This window comes from Hyaena hyaena, unplaced genomic scaffold (assembly GCF_003009895.1).
Source record: "Hyaena hyaena isolate Hyena2069 unplaced genomic scaffold, ASM300989v1 scaffold_317, whole genome shotgun sequence".
NCBI classification, from domain to species: Eukaryota; Metazoa; Chordata; class Mammalia; order Carnivora; family Hyaenidae; genus Hyaena; species Hyaena hyaena.
Window position 1 is genome coordinate 381813 of NW_024080950.1, and position 25187 is coordinate 406999.

Genomic DNA, 25187 nt, shown 5'->3' on the forward strand with positions numbered 1-25187 from the left:
AGATTTATCACAAGGATCCCAGGAGATAAGGAGTACAATAGTGGCTTTGAAGAACTGAAAGGCACCAGGTGCAGGAAAGAGAGGAGGTGGGAGTGGAGGGTGGGGAAGAGATGATGATGATGATAGTAACAGAGCTTTGAGGGAGAGTTCCAGCAGATTTTCCAGTGGGGCTTCTTGGGTGCATTTGAACTGTTGCATTTCCAGACAACATGTCTTGGGTTCTCACTAAGTCAGAGGTGAAAGATGAGATGTTGTCATGTTAAGCTAATAAATGACGTGAGTGAGGCCAGAAGTTGAGAAGAATTCTGCCTACAGCTTGGGAGCTCCCCCACTGAAGGTTTCCAAGGTCTGAGAGCCAAGACATCACTCACCTCTGACAGGAACAATGGAAAGATCTAAATTAAAAATGGAATAGCCTTCAAAACCCTTCAGGCCCTAAGGGGGTTCACTGAACATAATTTTCTTTGAATGGAAATAGTTTATAATTTCTAAGAAGCAATTTTTCAAAGGTAAAAAAAAATGAGGCATATAGAGATTGTTCCTGTCTTTCCAGCTCCTTCAACAAAAGCCAATTTCGGTAAGTGTGTTATGTCTACGGTTTCTGTGTCGGGCAGTGATTGATTTGAGAACACAGTTGGAGAATTTATTATGAGAGTGATTTTTGTGTGTGTGTTTGTGACTTTCCCTAGTTTGGAGTTTTGCCACTAAATCCACAATTTTGCAGCTATGTGTTCTGACATAGTTGCACAGCACCGTTACCGAGCACTGAAAAGGAGCCACAAATGTATGGCAATTATAATTATGGATTTTGAGGTCTGTGTAACAGGCACAGAGCTGGATGCATGAGCAGGTTTTTGTGGAGCTTTCAAGGCAGCACAGCTACTTTATATAGGGTGAAGTATTGGCTATTTTGAAATTTATAAAATATCTTTTAAAGCAGGTGTCATTTTGAACTGCACAGTAAAAAAATATTTCCTCTCTGTTACTGTGAGTCTAATCCCTCATGAGCAAACATTTTCTGTCATTAAAAAAAAATAATTTTACTAGTATGCTGCCAGTTTTAGTATTCAGTGGCAGTTAGGAAATGGTTTTCCCCAGTAATCTAAGTGAAATTTTGAACGAAGTGGGAGAGGATGGTAGCAGTGAGAGACTGAGAGCTTTCGTGTATTTTCTAACTACTTGAATGAATAAACTCAATCAAACACATCTCAGTAAATATTCAAGTGTTTATTATATGCCAGCAATAATAGTAGCTGTGTTAGAGATGCTTTTGGCTCTAAAGTCATAATACCTGATTGAAACTGACTAAATGAAAAAGTCATTTGATTACCTTCTATAACAAGAGGCAAAATAGGCTGGTGACTCTAGTTTGGATGCAGTAACTTTACAAAGCCAGTGGAGACCCAGGCACTTCCTGCCATTCTGCCTTGCCATTTTCAATGTTTGGTTTTTGTCTTTGAGCATATCGCCTCTTGATCCCATATGATGATCACTACTCCAAACATTATCTTTTGGAACAAGGAAGGAAGGAAGAGGAAAGAGGCTGAGTGGACAAGTAAACTTTTTTTTATCAGGGGGGAAAATTTCTTAAGTCCCTTCCACACCCCAGTCACTGTTACAGAAAAAGAGAAAGCAAATATTTGGAGAATAAGAATCTGATTTTCGTGTTTGTTTGAGATCAGTCAATTCATAGGCAGCCTTTCTAAATAAAAGAGGTGTTTTGTTTGCAAGGAAGGAGGGGTGGTTGTTGGGTGGGAATCCAGCATTTGTGTACACAGTAGCATGTGCCAGGCTCTCTGAGAAGAGAACATGTGAATTGAGGCATCAAGGATCTCACTACCTGATGGTGGGGAGAAAATAAGTGACCAGGTAACCATAGTGATCTGTGGGATCTAAACAGTGCCAAAGGAGTGCAAATGCAATACTGCTGCAGGGAGATTTGGAGAGAGATGGAGAGGCTCAAGAAAATCTTGGGAAAAGATAACAATCGAGATGGGCACTGAAGTTTTCAACAAGTATAGATGGGCAGTCAGTGGCCTTCAGACCTACAAAATCAAAAACCTTGAGTTTGTATAGCAGGTATGTGAGGAGAGTAACTGGTGGTAATGGTGGAAAGTGTTTGAAGCACAAACGTGCCATGGTGGTTGTGGATTCCTGCACTGAACAGCAACAGACAAATGAAAGAATGACATAATGTGTTCTGGATGTCCGCCTGTTGTATGCCAGGTGAAGTCCTGGGTGTTTTTCCAAATAGACCACCTTCTTGGGTGGGTGTGTTCACGGGTCTCTCCTTTTTGTTCTGCTCATCCAAGGGTCACTTCCAACAAAATTTAAAATTGAACTTTGAACTCCTCTGTGTTTTTGAGGTCTGTTGTTTGTACTGTAGGTGCAGGTAGTATTTTTTTTAAGTTAAAGAAAGACCTAGAGGACCTCAAGTCACAGGTCCAGCTTTGTTAATGGAATGTGATAATATCATGCAGCTTAATGAGCTGTGGTAGCCTTGTGATGCTGGTGATTTACGTTAGCTTCACTTTGAATGATGTTTAATAAACCATACCAAGTTATTTTTGGTACAGTTAGAACAATCATTGAGCTAATGTTTCTATATGGGAAGAAATTAATGAAAAGTAGTGGTGATTGTGAAACAGATGGAGCAAAGTCTCAGTCTTCCCTGAAGTCTCCATCCAGATTGCCCAACTCCACCCCACACTGCAGCCAAACCGAGGCAAGGCTGGAGATTGAGGCGGAGAAAGAACTGAGAGGCCCAAATGACCTCCCAAAGAATGGTATTTGCAGAAGGAAAAAAAAAAAAAGCCATGTCATAAACAGATAAAAATTAGTATTATTGATACAGCACTCAAGGGATTGGATTGACCATAAGCCAGATGAAGGAAGGGGCTGTCAAATACTTGATATTAATGTAGATCCTGATTGTTGACAGTTGATTCTAGAATGAGAGAGATGGTACTTTTATTCTTCTCTGAGTTTATAGGAGATTTTATGTATAGTATAGATATGTAAAAGCTATCTTTTATGCATCTCTCTGTAAAAAGAAGTTACTTTAACATAGTTACCGGGTCATTATCACACCCAGCAAAATTAGTTGTAATTTTGTATATAGTATGAGCAGAATATTTTACCATATTGTTGACATGTATATTACATAAATAAACTATATGTCTATCACTGTAGACATTTTACTTGTGAAAAGAAGATTCAGAACTTGACCTGTATTTGAATGTTGTAGGATTGTCCTGTGGAAGAAAGTTTGAGATTTGTTGGCTTTATTCATCTTGGTAGGAAAGGCCCAGCTGTTAGAGTTATGGGGGGGACACTTGGCCTCATTTCTAAGGAATAATTTTCTAAGAGCATCACCCATAGGTAAAATAGGCTGCTTCAGGCGCAAGAGAATTCCCTCATTCCTTAAGAGCAGTGTGTTCAAGTCTAAGCTAATGCAGTGGTTCTCAAGCTTCAGCATGCTTCAGAGTTACCTGGAGGGTTTGTTAAAACCCAGATTGCTAGACCCCACCTCAGAGTGGTTGATTTGGTAGGGTTGGGGTGGGGCCCCCATAATTTGCATTTTTTTTTAATGTTTTATTTATTTCTAGGAGAGAGAACAGCGTGAGCAGGGGAGGGTCAGAGAGAGAGGGAGTCACAGACTAAACAGGCTCCAGGCTCTGAGCTGGCAGTCAGCACAGAGCCCGACGCGGGGCTCGAACCCACGAACCGCGAGATCATGACCTAAGCGAAAGTCGGAAAGTCGGACGCTTAACCGACTAAGCCACCCAGGCACCCTCATAATTTGCATTTTTAACAGCTTCTCAGGTGATGCTGATGCTGCTAGTCCAGGACCACACTTTGAGAAGCACTGGCCTAAAACATACTTATCAAACTAGGAATCCTTTGTGCATATGAATCATTTGGAGATTTTTGTTAAAACACAAATTCTAGTTCAGTTGGTCTGGGATTGGACCTGGGATTCTGCATTTTTAGTGTTTCCCAGGCAGTGCCAGTGACTGGTGCATGGTGCATGAGCAACAGGGCTAAAAACCTAACTCATCAAGAATGATGAGGCCTGAGGGAATTTACACAACCAGGGGGACAGTTAGACCAGAGGATGTCACTCTGAGCACCTGTAAAATGATTTTATTTTGTAAAGCTGCAAAGGAAGAAGAAAGAAAACGTTGACTTTTGCTTGAAAGGTTTTTTTTTTTTCATGGTAAAACACCCTTTTATTACAATTGTCATACCATAGTTACTAACATTTTACGACCCTTCTTTGCAGGTCTTTAAATAAGAACTCATTTAACTCATTCTATAAGCTTTTGCCTCTCAGGAAAATGCCTCATTAATTGAATCCATGACCAAGCTTTAAATGGAAATGACCTTCATGGTCTTCTATTTAATTTAACTCTGATGTTTACTTGTAGATTTGGTTATTTCTCATAAATGCTCCCATTGAAGAATTTTGAGGGTTTAGTACCATTATGCTAACTCACTGTGCTTTCTCATGATGCCACTGCAGTTGTGGCCATGGACGGCTTAGAGTACATCAAGAGATTACTAGTCTTTTCAAAAATCACATGGAGGGGCACCTGGGTGGCTTAGTCAGTTAAGCATCCACCTTCAGCTCAGGTCATGATCTCACTGTTCATGGGTTCGAGCCCCACATCCAGCTCTGTGCTGACAGCCAGCTCAGAGCCTGGAGTCTGTTGCCGATTCTGTGTCTCCCTCTCTCTCTGACCCTCCCCTGCTCAGGCTGCCCCCCTTTCTCTCTCTCTCTGTCTGTCTTTCTCTCTCTCAGAAATAAATAAAAAATTTAAAAAAAAAATTTAAAAATAAATAAAAATAACATGGATCTGTATCCATTGCTTGCATAATACAAGGTTGCATTAAGAAAATGGAAACGTCGTACAGGGAGAAATGCATGTTTCCTAATCAAGAGCCAAATGCATGTTTTATTCTGTTTCCTCCTATTTACTCCATATGAGTAAGCTGTATTTTGCCTTTGCTGTCTTTAGAGTCATTTCTCTACCTCTTATTTAAGCTTTGATTCTTATCTTATGAGCTTACATTGCTTTTTAGGTTTAGGTTTTCTGACATTAGGGGATATTCCCATAGAATCACATGAAGATCTTAGACCAACTGAAATTATAAGATGAAGATCTCAAAAAAGAAGAAGCAGATGAGTAATAGCTCTGTAAGCTTTTGATGTGTTGTTTTTCTCATACAAAGCGAATGAAAGCAGCATTTGCCCGCCTGTGTGCCAGGCACTTTACATTAATGTTTTATTTAAGCCTTACACAAGTCATGTGGTCCAGGAGGTATAATTGCATCCCAGGAAAATGGGCTCAGGGTAGTTAAACAATTTACCCCAGATCTCACAGCTAGTAAGTGCTTAGACCAAGATAGCCTCACTCCAAAGCCACTTAGCTTCTCTCTATAGGATGAGACTTCTTAAAATAAACAGCAAACTCTTAGGAATGCAGATGTTTGCACATCATGTACCAGTGGTGTGTCAGTAGAGGGTTTTGAGTGGAGAGTGAGAAAAAAAAAATGTCTTGGCCAAATCAGCATCTCTTCAGTTTCTTCTCCAGCAGCCACCAACAGATCGTGTATCAGCCATGCTAAAAAATCAAATGAAGATATGTCCGGTTGGCAGGAGCATTCTCAGACTGAAGATTCTGAACATGTGAAGAACACCATGCTGATCACTGAGCCATCATCTCTCAGCTACAAACCCACCCATCTCATTTTATTTATGGTGTTGGGACCGAGGCTCTAAAAACCACATTTCTCCTTTGACAGCACTCTCCCTATAATTTCTGCCAATCTGGTGCAGGGAGGTGGCATGGCCCAAGGGCTGAGACCAGACAGGGTTCCCCTGTTTACCTCCTTTCCTGAAAGTCACCACAGGGACAGTTCTTCCTCCAGGAGGTGGTTTGTTTTCAGCAATTGACTGTGGCTTCTGACTTTCCATCACCCCCAGAAGCAGCTGTGTCATGTCCCCTGTGAGCATCATGCCCCTTGCTTACGGCTCTGGGTCACGCCTTGAGGACCCTCCCCAACCTGTCCTCTCTGTTCCCACACCCCTAGGGCTGCTGGCTGCTGTTGCTTCCTCTGTGACATCTCAGGGCTGCCTTTGTATCATTGAGTACTCCGATACCGGTATAACTAGTTCCTTATACTACACCTTCTCTATTAAAATAACTTGTGGTCTCTTTCCCTGATGAGAGCATCACAGGTACACACTCTATTTGGGAAAACTTCTAAGCTGTGCTGGGTGTGGCATGAATACACACTGCCAGAAACACACAGTCGATTGCTGACATAAGGCAGGTGGGCAGAAGTCATGGAAGAACTTGAGGGATTTGCAAACCGGTTAGGTTCACATTTTCATACCACTCTTCAGTCCTGGGATAGCATGTTAAGTATGAGAAAAGAACAGAAATGGCAGCCGACTGAGAGAAACCGTGTGTTCCAGCATCAGTTTTGCCCCAGGTTTGGAAACGACACTCAGTTTCCTCACCTTTAAATCTTAGATAATATTAATTACAAGGTCAAATGGAGTTAAGAGAATTAAGCGTAATTGTAAAAGGCCTTGGACTAAACTATTACGACGATCAAATAAATACTGTAATGTTGTCATTACTTTTTGTGTGAAGGAGTTTGCCGAGACGGTAGGAGTCTATAAGAGATACTGGGTGGAGTCTCTGACAGATGATGACCAGCCCCCGAGTACCTGCTCCGTCCTGCCATTGTGTTCTGTGTGTCACATATGCTACTATTCAGCTGTTACCGTTTAAGTAGAAGGCTGATTTTGCTGATGTCGAGATTCACCTTTCTTAATCATTCTCTATTCCCGTCAGTGTGTGAATGATGCTCCCTTCATTCTGCCCCATTCTGTCTGTTTTTCACAGTCATTTTTGCTTGTGAAATAGACACATGATAGGTAATTGGTGTTAAAATGTATGTTCAGCTTCATATTCTCATGGGGGGAGGTTTAGCATATTGGTCGGTCATGAGCTTAAATGAAAACCTTTATGAAATTCTCCTTTGTGAATCGTTGACTCTGTTTTGAAGTTCTGTAAAGTCATTGTGTCATTAGTGACCCACTGTGACAGTGAAGGACACTATCTTGGTTTACCTCTCTGCATGGACCCAGAAATCTACAACCAGGCATTTGTGACTGATGACCAGAGTTTGTGGTATTGAGGCACCAATGAGCAATCCTTGTGGCATTGATATCTAAGCCAAAAGAACTGTTCATAGATGCATGAGCATGTGTAACCAGCTGTAACCACTCAGGAATGTTGAGTGAGTGCGATCATTGGAGTAGAATAAGAGGGGTGCTTATCGGCGTGCACCTCTAACCCCTTCTTGTGATAGGTCAAATCATGGAACCATGAACTCTTATGTAAAACAGTGATAAAGCCAGTTTGCTTATCCCTTGGAGACATTTTGAATGTTGATGGAGATAAAGTGTGAAAGCGCGTGGTGAACCGTAGGGCACCTGGCATATGCACTAGAATGAAAGGCTTCATGTATAGAGGAAGACTTGAGGCTCTGCAAAATCTAACATTTAGTTTTAGGGCCAATCTTGAGACAGAGCTACCGGTAACAAGGTCCTGTAAGACAGTCTGTCCCCAGGCCTTGAGGGCCTGCTTCTTACAACTCTGCTTTCCTCCACTGGTCATCTGAGGGAGATGAGTGATCTGGGGGTACCTAAACCCCATCACAGAGCGAGCATGAAGACAGCGACAAGGAAGGCATCTGTCGGAGTACCGAGGGGTGCCATTCCAGAGAATTCTGAGGCTCCCTGGCAGAGCTCCTGATTTGTGAGACGTGTGCAAGTTGGTGGGCTGCTCTGGAGGCAGCAATTAGAGATTGGATTGCCGACATTGCAGTCAATGAGGTAAAGAGGCAGCTCCAACAGCGCGACAGATTCCGGGAGGGTGGAGCATGTGACAGATTCCGGGAGAGTGCGGTTCTGTCCCTCAATGGAAGGTCCAGATCGTGTCATTCTGAATGTGCAAAAAAGAGCAGATTAAAAATAGCACACATAGGCAATATTCCCCAAAGAGTGATCGACAGTTATGGTCATTTTATCAGTATATAATGGAAAGATCAGCCTAGTGGTCACATATTAAAGACTTCCCTGACTACAAGGCTATTTTCTTTCTTTTTTTTTAAAATGTTTTGTTTATTTCTAGGAGAGAGAGACAGCGTGAGCAGGGGAGGGTCAGAGAGAGAGGGAGTCACAGACTGAAACAGTCTCCAGGCTTTGAGCTGGCAGTCAGCACAGAGCCTGACGCAGGGCTCGAACCCACGAACTGCGAGATCATGACCTAAGCAAAAGTCGGACGCTTAACCAACTAAGCCACCCAGGCGCCCCAAGGCTATTTTCATATATCAATACACGCTGTACATTTTTTCTTATAAATATCTTTAATGCCTTTTGTTATTTTTATGTAAAATATAGGGGCATGTTTTTAATTAAGACACAATTTCTTTGAGTTTTATGAACTTTTCCTTTAAAAGTTAGATTCTGTGCTTCTTGAATAGTTGAACACATGACGAAATATCTGAAGTCCAGAGTTTTGTTTTCAGACTTGTGGAAATGCCTAGTGAGGAGAGGCAGTTCTGACATTTCTCAGGTCAACTTGGGCTTTCCCAGATCTCAGCTCTCAGTTGAAGGCATTTGATGGTCTTCTGGTTTCAGATCTGCTCTTCTGATGCGATTGGTGTGGACTAGATTGACAGGTCTCTTCACTACAGCTATTTATGTTTTAGCTTTAATTTTTATAATGCTTCTTGTGAATATTTTAAAACAACATCTGTGTCAGTGATTATTTATTAATAAAAGCAGCCATCGACTAAGGGTTACTTCCACTTCCGTAAAGAGTAGAATAAATTAGATTCAGAAAAGAATCCTTAAAATTCTAAAAAGTAAAAATTTGAAGATAGAAACAGAAAAGATGTACGAGGAAAGATTTATAGGATCCAGGCTGTTGATTCTTGAAGAGAGAAGAACACGGGATGACCTCATCTGTGTTTTCAGGTATTTGAGGAGGTTGTTAACTGTACCAGTCTCTCTGGAGGACTGAGAAAAGAGGAAATGGATTTACATTTAGGCAAGAAAAAATTATGCAAGAGGACTATTTTGAGTCAAACGTGATGAAAAAACTAAAAGGACACCAAAGGAAGATTTTTTTCCTTATTTTTATTTATTTATTTTTTACTTTCTATTTTGAAATAATTAGAGATTTACAGGAGATTGTAAAGAAATGTACAGGAAGGTTTCATGTGAAGGAAGTTTTTGAATGATGTCTTTAGAGAGAAATTCTGGCTTGGAGGAAGAAGGCTGACCCAAGTGACATAAGAAGCCCTTAAGTTTCCTGGCTCTTTTATGAATTTTTGCCATTCTTATGTTCTTCCTATAACACATCCCCCGCTGCAGGTCACCAATCAGCACAGACTAGATAGAGGTCCTCCTAGTGTATGAAGTATATGCTTCTTGTAATGAAAATTTAAGATGTCTAACCAGCACTGGGGCACCTGGGTGGCTCAGTTGGTTAAGCTTCTGACTTCGGCTCAGGTCAAGATCTCACGGTTGGTGAGTTCAAGCCCCGTCCTGCGTGCTGACAGTTCAGAACCTGGAGGCTGCTTCAGATTCTGTGTCTCCCTCTCTCTGTGCCCCTTCCCCACTTGCACTCTGTTTCTCTCTCTTAAAAATAAATAAACGTTAAAGACCAGCCAGCACTTATTGAAGACTTTCCAAATGTTGAACACTGGTGTGAGGTTTAGAATCATTCTTTCAACGTTCACACAAAATTTATGAAATAGGATTTATTCCATTAAATGTGGCAACTAAGGTTCAGAAATATTAAGCAGCTTTCCAACGTTTCAAGCTCAGCGCAGATTCACAGGGATGTGGGTTTGTTCTAAAGGAATTTTCCTTTTTATTGCGTGTGCTAGAAAATTTTCTTCTGCCTGCACACCACCCTGCAGGCCATCTTCCCCTATCTCTCTCCCTTCCCAATGTGTCTCAAGATGCCAATGATTTAGAAATATTTCCCAGCATGAGACAGAGTGTAATTATAGTTTTCATTATAGAGATGAGGAAATAGAGAGGTTCTGTGGTGTCTCCAAGGCATGGCGGAAGCAATTTCTTTTTTCCGGTGGCATCTCAAAATTCTCAGTATATTTATTTAATGTTGGTAACACATTTCTTGAAGTAATTTCAAGCAATTTCATAGTTGTGTATCTTTTCGTATTGCCATTGACTCGAATACCATCCTTTACTCTACTTGACAGGGTTCCGAGATGGCATTTTATTTTTATTCCTCCTACTGTTCAGTTCCTTGTCTCAGTCACAATGGAGTCCTTTGCTCAAAGAGCTCTGTGGACTTAGCTGAAATACAGCTGCCTCCGGGCTTTCCAAATTCAGTTTTTGTGTTGTTAAGGGCTTGAATCTTGCCTGGCACAGAGACCATTCTGTCATCTCTATTTTTAACAATACTTAGTTTTCACTTTAGGTATTTGAGCTCTCATTTGAAGATGTTGAAAACCATAGAAAAGCATAAAAAAGAATTTTAAAGTAAGCCACAATCTTTTTACCTGGAAGTAGGCATGGTTAACCTTTTAGTGTATTTTTAATTTCTTTTATATATCAGAAGTTTATATGTATCTATATGTAGTCATCATATAAACATTACCTCTTCTGAGCATTTTTATTTTATTAAATATTGATTAGAAACATTTAAATGTTACTTATTCTTAAAATAAATACAAAGCATGTGTACATAGAAAATTTAAAAATACAGAAAAGTATAAAATCAACCTTGCCCCAAAAGAGTATTACCATTAATAATTTTTTTCACAATTCTTCCTAATAGAATTGTGATTTTAAGTAAACAAGTATAATAATACTTACTCTTCTGTATCTTGCATTTTTTACTGTTATGTCTGGAAACACAACAGATGTATCTCATTTTAATAGCCTTACGAATTCCATTGTATTTCATGTATATCCTTTTTTTAAAAAAAAATTTAATGTGGTTTTATTTTTGAGAAACAGACAAAGCAGGAGAGTGAGAGGGAGACACAGAATCCAAAGCAGGTTCCAGGCTCTGAGCTGTCAGCATAGAACCCGATGTGGGGCTTGTACTCACTAGTTGTGAGAACATGACCTGAAACAAAGTCAGATGTTTAACCCACTGAGCCACCCAGGTGCCCCTCAGGTGTGTCCTTCTGATAAATATTTGTTTCCTGCCCTTTTTATTTCAAGCAATATTGCAATAAACTTTATTTTAAAAATTTCCAGTATATTTGTAGGGTACATTTCTGGTAGGATATATAGCTAGTAATCCCATATGTCTTAGGCATTTTAACAGTTTGTTAAATTGCAATCCAAAGATAGTACCAGTTTGGACACTCATGGACAGTTTATCAGAGTGCCTGTTTCTTTTTACTCTTACTAGTTTTGAAGTTTATCCAAATTAAACAATTTTTTGCAACTGTTACAGGTGAAAATGATACAGTATTTTTTTAAAAACTGAGTGTGGAGCATCATCTTTTCATATGTTTACTGGTCATTGTGACATATTTCTCTGCTGAATTTCCATGAGCTTGGGGCACCTGGGTGGCTCAGTCAGTTAAGCGTCTGACTCTTGATCTCATTTCAGGTCATGAGATTGAGCCCCCCATCGGGCTCTGTGCTGACTGTGCCGAGCCTGTTTGGGGTCTGTCTCTACCTCTCTCTCTGCCCCTCTTCCATGTGTGGGCTCTTTCTTTCAATTTCTCTCTCAAAATAAATAAATAAACATTTAAAACATTTTTCTCATGAGTGATTTATTGGCTTCTTGTTTCTCCAAATCCTCAGCCAATGTTTTACACTATCAGATCCAGCCTGAGGTTATAAAATGGTATTGTTGTAATTTTCTGGGGAGGTTGGATATCTCTTTATATGTTTAATGATATTTCTGTTTTCTGTGATTGACTAATTTTACATATTTTGCCCATTTTTCTACTGATCATCAAAAATCTTTGGGAATATAAGAATTTAAGATATAGAAGAAGAGTCTGGAAATTTTCCTGTTCTAAACTTGATGACTGATTTCTTAGAAGCTTTGGAAGTATTAGCTAGCAAGGGTAATTCACAATTTGAATGGTAAAGATCAAGCACATGGAACAATGGATAATTATCCTGTGATGACAGTTATTTCAAGTCAGTCTGAAGAATTTAATTGTTCGAATTCATCTTTGCTTGAATCTGTATTGTGCTAATATTTTGGACTTTGACCAGAGCTTTGTACTGTTGGAAAGGATCCAATGGCTATTTCCTGAGAGAGTCTTCACTACAGCAAAAAGTAAGAAATTTGGGTCTCTGTAACAGATAAATATCACATTTTACAAGGATATGTAATTTCTTGGGAGAAATATTCAAAAAAGGAAGTTAAAGCAGATTACTGTATACACATAGTATGTAATTTTTAAATAAAAATACAGTAAACAAAAATATAACAAAACAAAACAAGTTGAAGGAGAGGTAGCAGAAATATCCTCAAGTGCCACTAAATGTTTATCTTTGGGTGATGGCATTCCTGGTGATTTTTAATATTAGTTGGTGCTTTTTGTTACTTTTACACTTTTCATACTGTATACTGCTTTTAAAATCCAGAAAATGAAGGCTCAGTAGAATTTTGGTGTTTCTTGAGCTCTTGGAGAACATGACTGTTAACATAGTTAGTAATTATCTTGGCCCTGTCCATAATTCTCTTTTACCCCTAGGTTCATTATATTTTTATGAGCTACAACCACCTTTTCCGATCTGGGTTTTGTTGCCCAACAACAAAGGAAACACAAAAGAAGTACAGTGCTGAATTTTTCTCATAAAACATATTGACTGTTATTTTTCAGATTTTATTCTATTATGTGTTTTATTTTGCAGTTATCATTTTAGTACATCTGCCACCACTGCCTTCTCCTCCTCCTCCTCCTTTTTCTCCTGCTCTTCCTCCTCTTCATCTTCCTCTTCCTCCTTCTTAACTTATTTTTAGATTACTTTATTTTAGAGAGAGCACGGGTGGAGGAGAGGAGCAGAAGGAGAGAGAATCTTAAGCAGGCTCCATGTTCAACATGGAGCCTGACACAGGGCTCAGTCCCTCAACCCTGGGATCATGACCTGAGCTGAAATCAGGAGTCCGATGCTCAACCAGTTGAGCCATCCAGGCAACCTGACATTTATTTATTTAATTGCAGTGTAATTAACACACACTTTTATATTCGTTTCAGGTGTACAATATAGTGATTCAGCAATTCTGTTTTACTCAGTGCTTCATAAGTGTATTCTTTAATCCCTATCACCTATTTCACCCGTACTCCCTCCCATCGCCCCTCTGGCAACCATCAGTTTGTTCTCTGTAGTTAAGAGTTTGTTTCTTGGTTTGTCTCTTTTTTAATTTGTTCATTTCTTTTGTTTCATAAATTCCAGATATTAGTGAAATCATATTGTGTTTGTCTTTCTCTGATAACTTGACTTAACGTTATGCTTTCTAGATCCATCCGTGTTGTTGAAAATGTATAGCTTGCTTTTTAAAATTAACTTTGTATCGGGGCGCCTGGGTGGCTCAGTCGGTGCAGCAGCTGACTTTGGCTCAGGTCATGGTCTCACAGCTCATGAGTGTGAGCCCCACATCGGGCTCTGTGCTCACATCTCAGAGCCTGGAGCCCGCTTTAGATTCTGTGTCTCCCTCTCTCTCTCTGCCCATCCCCTGCTCATTCTCTGTCTTTCTCTTTCTCTTGAAAATAAATAAACATTTAAAAAAATTAATTAAAAATGAAATTACCTTTGTATTATGAATTTACATAGTCCACATAGTTTATGAATCTTTTTAAATCGCCATATAATGTTTCATGGAGTTTTGTACTTTATATTTACTTAAACATTAAACCTTGAAGTCATCCTAGGATTTATTTCTTGAATCTCCCCTTTCATATATTTACGCTCACTTCCCAGGTAATTTAGTCCTAAGGCTTTATATGCCATCTGTATGTTGATGACACCAAAGTTTATTTTTTGAATAATATATAAAATAAAGAATTTATTTTATTTGTATCTCTAGCCCAGACGTTTCCTGAACTCTAGACTTCTATATCCAACTAACTACTTGACATGCTTTTACCTCAGAAGCCTTCAACATCTCAGTCATACTTCTACCTCAGGGCCTTTGCCCTTGACTGCTATTCCTTTCAGAAAGTTCTCTCCTCCTTTATCTTCCTGGTTTATTTTCTTAGCTCTTTCAGGAATCTACTCACTTTCCCTGAAGCCTTCCCTGACCAGTCTATTAGAACTCACAACCCCACTCCATCCTTCTAAAAAGTGGGCTTTACTCTCTAGTACTTTTTACTATCTGGCATAACATACACTACTCTGTTTATTTTTTTATCTGCATTTCTCCCACTAGAATGTAAGCTGTGTAAAGGGGATTTTGTTTAAAGGGGATTGCTGCGCCTCCAATATGTAGAGCAAAGCTGATGTAGCATAGATGCTCAGTGAGTCACTTGTTAGTGAATCATTATGCTGTTTACTATTTTTCCCTATTATAAATAACTGCCTGAAAACCTTTACATTTATGGCTTTTTTTTTATTTGACAGATTTCCTTAGATAAATACCTAAAAATAGGATTACTGAGTAAAAGTGTATAACCATACTCCGAATTTTTAACAATACTTCTTTAATCAACTCACCTTTTTTATTTAAGGAAAGGGGAAAATATTGTTTTTATTAATAGGTTATGCTAGGATTGAGTCTTATTTAAGGCATGTACTTTAAGCTTTAAGACTTGGCACATGTTTTCACTTCTTTGAGATTTAGTTTCTATTTCTATAAAACGGAACAAATATTTATTTCAAAGAGTTAAAATTTTTTTTAATGTTTATTTTTGAGAGAGAGAGAGAGAGAGAGAGAGACAGAGCATGAACAGTAGAGGGTCAGAGAGAGGGAGGCACAGAGTCTGAAGCAGGCTCCAGGCTCCAAGCTGTCAGCACAGAGCCTAACGTGGGGCTTGAACTCACAGACTGAGAGATCATGACCTGAGCCGAAGTCAGACACTCAACCAACTGTGAGCCACCCAGACACCTCACTTCAAAAAGTTTTTGTTGGGCTTAAAAATAAAAGAATAAAACATTGCAAAGCACTTGGCACATAGTAACTGTTAATAAATATCAGTCTCCTGTCTCCATATTGGCCTTCTTTCCACTAAATATTTGTTTTCTTGAAACATTTTTTATTAGGATGGTAGAACACAGGCATCCAGGCACAGGCATACCTGTTTGTCTGAACATGCACTTACATACTGTCTTTCAAAATCTGATCTCTACTGGTCTTGTAAGTTTAAAATTTTTAATATCGTGATCCTAGCCATGGCATACTGTTACTGATAAAGTGTGTTGGCGGTCAAGCACCAGTCACCTCTCCCCAGTCCTTCTTTCTTGGCATCCTCAACTTGCCCATACTTAGGTTCCTTTCCAGCATAGTCTGAGTGGGGAGTAGGTTACTTCATTTAAGTATTTCATCAATTATTGGTTGTCATTCCAAAGACTTTTGTATTTGCCAATGTATTTGCCATTTCTGAGGTTCTCCATTCATTCCTAAAGATTTACATTTTCCTCTGGTTGTGCTTCATTTCAATCTAAAGAACTTTGTTTAGTTCGGTCTGGTGACTTTCAATGTTTTCTCTTTATATTTGGGTTTCATCAGTTTGACTGTGTTGTGTCTAGGTTTTCTTCATTTCAAACTTACCTCTCTGGGGGTTCTTAAGGTTCTCAAATCTTTATATATTTTATTATATTTGGGAAGTTACAAACTATATGTATTTTTCTAATGTTTTCTTTTTCTTCACCTCTCTGTCTCTCTTTTTTCCTCCAACTCAGATTACCCATACATTAGCTTTTCAGAATTGTTCCACAGGTCCTCAAAGTCAGTTTGTTTTTCCATTTTTTTCTTTCTTTTTTCAGATTGCAAGGTTTCTATTGACCTGCCTTTAAGTTCACTGAATATCTATGTCTTTTTCCCTAAGAACGGGTTATAGTTTTCTTTGTTCTTTGTCAATGTATTAGATTGTATCCTAGAGTTAGGAAGTTATATTGTGGAGATTGTAGATTCTTTTTATATTGCTCTGAAAAGTTTTGATGTTTTGCGTTAACAGCAGATTTACGTAGTTGGATTCAAATTGTAGCCTATCATACTCACAGTGGACAGTGGCATCTAGCTCAGTTCAATTCTTTAAGTCTTAGCTCCTAGCTGCTTTAAGTTGGCCTTGTACATACATGGTTCACAGGTCAGCCAGAATCATGCCTGGTTTCTACACAGAATTAGGGATTGGCTCCTCTGGCTTTTTGCCTTTCATGGTTCTTTCATCACTCTCTGATTTTCCCAGGCTCCTTCTTCTGGTTCCAGCAGTTAGAAAGAGAATGCTTTTCTTCCTTCCTTATTCCTTCCTTCCTTCCTTCCTTCCTTCCTTCCTTCCTTCCTTCCTTCCTAATTCATTAAATTTTACTTTATTTTTAATTTTTTAAATTTTTTCCCTTTTCTAAAATTTAAATTTTAGTTAGTTAGCGTACAATGCAATATTGGTTTCAGGAGTAGAATTCAGTTATTCATCACTTATGTACAACACCTATTGCTCATCACAAGAGTCCCCCTTATTACATCACCCATCTAGCCCATCCCCCACCCACCTCCCTCCATCAGCCAATAGTTCTCTATCATTAAGAGTCTCTTGTGGTTTGTTTCTCTCCTTTTTTTTTTCTCTCCATTCCCATATGTTCATCTGTTTTGTTTCTTAAATTCCACATGTGAGTGAAATCATATGATATTTGTCTTTATCTGACTGCCTTATTTGACTTAGCATAATACATTCTAGCTCCATCCACATCACTGCAAATGGCAAGATTTCATTGTTTTTGATGGCCGAGTAGTATTCTATTACCTATATATCTATATTTATATCTGTATCTGTATGTCTTCTTTGTCCATTTATCGGTTGTTGGGCTTTTTGGTTATCTCCATAGTTAGGCTATTGTTGATAAGAAACAGAATATTTCTCAATCAGTGGTTTTCTCAGCTTCTGTGACTGTGTCTGATATCAGGGCAGAGCTTCAAAACAAATGTAAATAAACAGGCAAGGAGCCTACTCTTTGCTGGTTGCTCCTACCTTTCACTCATCTCAAGAGTCTACTTGTTTTTATTCATTCTCCCAAGCCTCCAGCTAGTTTAGTTTAGGAGGGATTAGTATATTGTACAGAGTTTTTAAATATGAAAAGTAAATGTATTAGAACCTCATTCTGTCACATGAAAAACAATTTTTTCAGTTCTAATTGTGGATTTATTATAGCAGGTCAAAGACACATAAAGGTATAGACAAATCCCACAATGAGACCCTAAAGCTAAAGAAATACAGTCCGTCCATCATCTTTTTAAAGTTGCTTTCTCATTAGTAGAGATAATCTATAATTTCACAGTTTTTCTGTGTTCCATCTTATTTTAAAGTTTTAAAAGTATAGTTGATATACAGTGTTATATTTGTTTCAGGTATACAGTATAGTGATTCAGCACTTTCATACAACACCTGGTGCTCATTATTATGACAAATGTCCTCCTTAATCCCCAACACCTATTTAACCCATCCCTCCTCCCACCCCGCCTCTGGTAACCGTTGGTATGTTCTGTATAGTTAAGAGTGTTTCTTATTTGCCTCTCTCTCTTTTTGTCCCTTGAGTCATTTGTTTTGTTTCTTAAAACCCACATCTCAGTGAAATCATAGAATATTTATCTTTCTCTGACTTATTTTGCTTAGCATAATATTCTCTAGCTCCATCCATGTTTTTGCAAATGGCAAGACTTCATTCCTTTTTATGGCTGAGTAATATTCCATTGTGTATATATACTACAACTTCTTTATCCACTCATCAGTCAATGGACAGTTGGGCTGTTTTGAGCTTTGGCTATTATAGATAATGTTGCTATAAACATTGAGGTGCATGTATCCCTTTGAATTAGTATTTTTTTATTTTAGGGAGTAAATACTTAGTGGTGCAATTGTTGGATCATAGGGTAGTTCTATTTTTAACTTTTGGAGGAACCTCCATACTGCAAAAACATAATTTTTTCTAAATATTTTTAATTGAAATCTTTATTGAAGGAGTTGTAAATTCACATGCAATTGTAAGAAGTAATGCACTGAGAGTTCATGTACCCTTTACCCAGTTGTCCCCAATGGTAACATTTTATAAAACTGTAGTATAATATTACAATAAGGATATCAACATTTATAAAATCTATTGAGGTTATTTAAATTTCTCCCGGTGTACTTGTATTTATGTGTGTGTGTGTGTGTGTGTATGTGTGTGTGTGTGTGTGTATTTGTGTGTGTGTGATTTTATGCTGTGCTTTCTTATCATGCGTAGGTTTATGTATCCACCACTGCAGACTTACAACTGCTTTGAAAAGCAGGAAGTGCTAGAATTAGAAAAGACTGAAAGTCTCTGACCATGTTCCCCATTGAAGATGATTACATGATATTAAGAGATTAGAGTTAACATTTACCCTGTAAGCATTTATTTGCTTTTTAAATTAATTTCCTTTAACATACTGTAAACACTTTGAGTGCAGTAATTGCCTCATGTTTTGTGTGTACCTTTATCTACACGACAGCCCCGAGCTGACCTAGGTGCTCTGTGCAGAGGTTTTCATTCAGTTCATGTTTAAAATACAAAATATGATTTGTTAAATAGAATTAAAAAGTAGAAATGTCTTAGGTATTTTCTGTTTTAAATTTAGACTAGTATTTTTCAAAGCTCACATCCTGATTATGTTTCCTTGCACACATGTTCTACAACATGAAAGTACTTTATAGATGTTTGATCTTGTGAAGGCAGTGTTGCTGCCTTTGATAAAAAAATAATTAGGTGAGCATTTCCTGGTAGAGGTACTCATCAAAGTTTGAAAGTACATATTTTCTTTCAACTATTGTATTTGTAGGGACTCCCCCTTCCCCCCATCTGTCTCTCTGTGTCTACAAATCTGTGAAAGACAGCTTCTGTGAATTTATTTCTGTAAGAGCCAGCATTGGAAAAAAAAAAAAAAATCCAGCTTTTCTCTAATGAACCATGATGGTAGGTAACAAAATTACAGTAGTTGTCTCATAGGTTTTTTGTGGTTTCTAAAACTCTCTGGGGAAAAAAAAATGCCCAGCACTGTTTCACAAATTCTTTGGAGAATAAACACAAATAAAATTTCTGTATTTTCATATAATTAGGGATACTATTAGGAAAATAAAAATATATCTTCCTTTCTTATCTCATTTGAGATTGCATGTTTCTGCCTGTCTTTTAAGTTTGTTTATTTATTTATTATTTATTTATTTATTATTTTAATGTTTATTTTTGAGAAAGAGAAAGACTGAGCACAAATAGGAGAGGGACAGAGAGAGAGGGAGACACAGAATCCGAAGCCGATTCCAGGCTTGAGCTGTCAGCACAGAGCCCAACGTGGGGCTTGAACCCATGAGCCATGAGATGATGATCTGAGCTGAAGTCGGACGTTTAGCTGACTTAGCCACCCAGGTGCCCCTGAAGTTTTTTTAAATCTTAGAAATGAAGTGTCTAGCTGTGTATGCTAGGTAAGTTGAAAAGAGAACACCTAATGAGGGATTGGTAAAGCCACACCGGTGCTCTGTGGGTGGCTTTGACTGAGGCAAGTGGTTACTCTACCTGATGACCCTTGTCTTTTTCAGTTGCCTGTTTAGATTTCTGGCCTTGTTTGCTTAGTACCATTAGAACTTACTGGGTGCCCATGGCTTAGCACAGTACAGAGTGGGTTTTTGGGCCCAGAGAAGTCATGATATGTAAATGCTATATGGTATGAAACCATACAGATGGCATGCATCAAAAATTTTAGACAAAGAGACCATGTGACATCATGTTTTACCATCTACTTGTGTCTATATGCACACACAACTCACACACATATGTAGTTATTATTGATTTTCTTACATAGGAAGAGATGAGGCACAGAGAGATTACTGCAGCTAGAGTGCCACAGCCAGATTATAGCAGACATTATTTCAATCCTGTCCTTTGGACTTGGCTTTAAAAACCTATTTATAGAGCATCATATTTACTTGATAATTTTGATCACTAAAATTTGGTATGTTTGGTGATAAAGGGATATGCAGTCTTCAAGATGCTATTGCATTCATTCTTGAAATTGAGAAGAGTTTCTAAAGAGTGGTTTGAGGCTTAAAAAGAGGAGAAATATATAAGACATTGTATTGTGTCCTAGGTACTAAAAAACCTTTTTGAAATCTTTAGTAAGTCATTGCAGCATGATAGCAAAGGTGGGGAAGTAGCTTTTGAATAAATTGAAGAAATTGAATTTCTTGACACTCCTACTGCTCGCATACTCACTGGGCACACAGAGAAAGTCTGTTAACTTGTCAATAGCGCTCAAAACTGTGGTAGCAACAATGAATACATATTTACCGAAGACAGTCAGTTGGTCATTTGTTGACCTCCTCCTGCCTACACCTAAACATTTTCATGGTGTATTCAGAGGTGAAGATCATCCTCTGCATTTACACTATTACTTTAGAAGATGGAAAGAAAACCATGTACTAGAACAGAAGGATGTTCAAAGGATAATGGCCAATTCAGAAAGGATGTTTGAACAGTGTTTCAGAAATTATGGGGATAGGGAAGATGAAGGAGGGCTGGAGAGAAATCTAACAGAGAAGAACAATAGAAGGCAACGAATGACAAGTTTATTTTGGCTCTTATGCCAAATTAATTTTGCTGTTTTACCTTTTTATCCAACTCTTGCTGGAGTATCTCTTCATACTCCCTGTGATGAAGAGGCAAAACAAAAACAAAAAACCATGAAGCAGGAAACTTTGTCAGGCAAACAAGTTGTTGACTTGTTTGGTCATTATCTGTCAAACCACTTCTTTATACTAGCTGTAGCTATAGTTCCAAGATTTTTCATAGTGAAGATGCAGAATTATTTGAAAAAGATTACATACATTTCTCTTTAAGAAGGTAGTGGCATGGGTAATATGTCTTAGAACATTTTACATTAAAAAGAATTGAGAATGCATGGGCTCCTGGGAGGCTTAGTTTGTTAAGCATCTGACTTTGGCTCAGGTCATGATCTCATGGTTTGTGAGTTCAAGCTTCACGTCGGGCTTTGTGCTGACAGTTCAGAGCCTGAAGCCTGCTTTGCATTCTGTGTCTCCTTCTCTCTCTGCCCCTCCCCCTCTCATACGCTGTCTCTATCTGTCTCTAAAAAATTAATAAACATTAAAAAAAATAGAGTTGAGAATGCAAACTTGGGGAAAACTCCAGTTTCTAGAACACTTATATACTAGAAAAGGCAGTAATTCCTTCTTCCCAGCTTTGTACGAGAGAAACAGCAAAACAGATATTATATTACATTTTCTGTGTATATCTTTCCTGGGTGAGGCTTGAATATACAGTATTCCATTTTCCTGTTTAAAAAAGTGTCTTCTCTTTAACTTGCAATACAATCTCATGGGATAGTATGTAGTGTATGTATGTAAACTTCTTTCTTCCAACTTAAAAAGTATTCCTTTGTCTACTATACTTTAATCTCATCAACTGTTACTAAAGAAGCATCATGATCTGTTTTGTACATTTATTGCTTGTTGCCTTTGACCAACTTTAATTTGGGTAATACTTTCATCTGATGTTTTATTATTTTGTATTAGTAGAAAATGTTCAATGTCATTACTGAAAAGGAACATTCACAAAACCTTATTTCTTGAACCTTTAGTCTAAAACATCTCTTAAAGTTGTAAATGCTTTTAAAAAAAAGCTCTAGAAGTGTCAGCATACCTTTGGGGCCCCATGCCCTCTGCTGCTTCTTCAGTGGCTCCTTTACATATCAAGCACAAGCAGAAATGAAGTGTTCTCATTCTTGACATAGTTATTTGCGTAGGATAAAATCAGTGCAGCAGATGCTTGTAATCATTTCAGACTTCTCAGCTTGTCTGGGACATTGTGCTGTCTCACATCCTTCGTCACTCCTTATGAGAAATACTCAAATAACCACAGGGGCACCTGGGTGGCCCAGTCAGTTAAGTGTCTAACTCTTGATCTTGGCTCAGGTCATGATCTTGTGGTTTGTGGGATCGAGTCCCACACTGGGCTCGGTGCTGACAGCATGGAGCCTGTTTGGGATTCTCTCTTTCCTTCTTTTTCTGCCCTCCTCCCTATCTCAACATTTATTAAAGTTATTAAAAAATAACTTAAAGTTATTAAAAATAACTTAAAGTTATTAAAAAATAACTTAAAGTTATTAAAAAATAACTTTAAAATAAAGATACAAATAACCACAAAGCAAAAATTTTAAGAAACCATAAAGAATTGGGGCTGGGGTGCCCAGGTGGCTGAGTGGGTGAAGTGTCTGACTTCAGCTAAGGTCATGATCTCAGGGTTCATGAATTTGAGCCCCACTTCCGACTGTATGCTGACAGCTGAGAGCCTGGAGCTGCTTGGGATTCTGTGTCTCCCTCTCTCTCTGCTCCTCCCCTGCTCATACTCTGTCTCTCAAAAATAAACAAACATTCTTAAAAAATTTTTTAAAAATATAAAGAACTGGGGCTGAATATAGTGCATTTGGATTATAGAGACAAAAATGGCCAATTTTATGATGTAGGTATGATCAAAGGTACATTCTCCATGTGTAATCAGATCATTAGTAAACATTTTGTCACAGCAAAGTGTAACATGACAATTGCTAATCAGATGTTTGTAAGAAAAGTATAAGTTGAATCATTTTAAAATGGTTTATTTTGTTGATATATCTCACTTATGGACTTATTTTTGTCATTGTATAGTCTTTCTACCTGTTCAATCACATTAGAACTCAAGGATCAGGAGATTTAGGGTGCCTGGGTGGCTCAGTCTGTTAAGTGTCCCAACTTCAGCTCAGGTCATGATCTCACGGTTTGTGGGTTCGAGCCCCGCGTTGGGCTCTGTGTTGACAGCTAGCTCAGAGCCTGAGGCTTGTCTTCGGGTTCTGTCTCTCCTTCTGTCTCTGATCCTCCCCTGCTCATGCTGTCTCTCTCTCTCTCTCAAAAATAAATAAAACATTAAAAAAAAGGATCAGGAGATGTAAATGTTTTAAAAGAATTTCTTTTTTACTGTTACTACTGGATGCCTATAGGAGAGAAGAAAAGTTAAATCTGTTTTACATTGACTGACATATGAATGTTAGCAGTGTCCACCCAGCACTTTATTGGGACAGTTGAGTAATGTGTAAATAATTGGTGACATTAAGAACCATTATAGAAAGAATAACTTTTCTGACTTTTTTTTTTTTTTTTTTTTTTTAAGGTTTGTAGCCAGACCATGTGCCATCGCCCTCAACATTCAGGCCAATGGACCACAGATTGCCCAGCCCAATGCCATTCTGGAAAAGGTCTTCACTGCAATTACAAAGGTATGATTGTCTTTTGGGGCAGTATGAGTTATCATGACTGCCATTCTCATTCTGAAATCATTTAATCCCTTCTCTCCTGAGTTTAATCCCTCTCTCCTGGGTTTGAGAACTAATTGCCCAGCTTCCTGCTGGAAAGTGTGCTCTTGGAAAATCTCCAAGCATTGTGACTAGGCCAAACAGGTAAAAGCTGAATAAATGTGGGCATATTTGAGACCTGGTTATTTATTCTCACATTGAGTTTAGAAGCTTGCCTGTAAAGAACAGTCTAGATGAGATAGTGGTTAGTCCAATTTTGTGTCTCTTTTAATCTCACACGACATAAAGCAGTACATACAATGGTTGGATGGGATTTTGTGGAGATGACTAGGTAAAGCTGAGGAATATAATTAATGTACAGGCGTACCTTGGAGATGTTGTGGGTTTGGTTCCAGACCCATAAAATAAAGCGAATACCACAATAAGGCATGTCAAGTGAAGTTTTTGGTTTTTCCAGTTACATTTACACTATACTATAGTCTGTGAAGTGTGTGCAATCGCACTATATCCAAAAAACAATGATGCCTTAATTTGAAAATACTTTATTGCTAAAAAATATCAACCATCATCTGAGTCTTGAGGAAAGTTGTAATCTTTTAGTCGGTGGACATTCTAGTCTCGTTGTTGATGGCTGTTGACTGATCAGGGTGGTGATTCCTGAAGTTCAGGATGATTGTGGCAACTTCTTAAAATAAGACAATAATGAAGCTTACTGCATTGATCAACTCTTCCTGTCATGAAAAATTTCTCTGTAGCATGGGGAGCTGTTTGATAGCATTTTACCCACAGTTGAACTCCTTTCAGAATTGGAGCCAGTCCTCTCAGGCCCCACCACTGCTTTATCAACTAAGTTTATGGAATAGTCTGAATCTTCTCTTGTCATTTCAACAATCTTCACAGCATCTTCACCAGATGGAGATTCCATCTCCAGAGACCATTTGCTTTGTTCATTCATAAGAAGGAGCTTTCTTATCCATTAGTATTTTATCATGAGATCGCAGCAATTCAAATATAATATTAATGAAAAAGTTTGAAATATTACAAGAATTACTGCACTGTGAGATAGAAACACAAAGTGAGCAAATGCTGTTAAAAAGAATGGCACCGATAGACTTGTTTGATGCAGGGTTGCCACAGACCTTGAATGCGTGAAAAATGCAATTATCTGCAAAGTGTGGCAAAAAGAAGTACAATAAAAGAGGGTTTGCCTATATGTATGGCAGGAAGTGCCCATTTGCTTATAGCATGATCCTTGTGTTCCCGCAGTTGTGAGACGTAGGTAGATATAAACAAAAGAGGGAATAATTGAAAGACAGAAGAGTTACAGAATGAAAGAATGAAGGACAAAGGTCTAGAAAATTATGTTATAGATTCATTGTGGAGAAAATAGGAGAAATTATCACTGTGGTGAGAGTTAAAGCCAAACTAGGAGCAGGGAGGGAAGAGCAGGGGAGGGGGAAGATCATTGCCCCTCCGCTGTATATCTTTTAGAACAAAGAGGGGAGGAGAAAGAAGCCAGAAACCCTCCATTAAGGCCATGAGAAAACAAAGCACATCACAGCATCCAGGTATTTTTCTTGCTCATAGAGCGCCCTTCATCTTACTCTTGCATAGACAAGAAAGAAG

General features: G+C 38.4%; 1 protein-coding gene across 2 annotated transcripts in view; it reads left to right on the forward strand.

The window, feature by feature from the left end:
* The window catches only part of CERS6 (ceramide synthase 6), a 321027-nt gene that overhangs the window by 73950 nt on the left and 221890 nt on the right, over nucleotides 1–25187 (forward strand). For both annotated transcript variants that reach the window (XM_039248790.1, XM_039248791.1), the window contains exon 2: nucleotides 23420–23525. In XM_039248790.1, the coding sequence (XP_039104721.1) occupies nucleotides 23420–23525 (106 nt within the window). The remainder of the gene's footprint in view (nucleotides 1–23419; nucleotides 23526–25187) is intronic.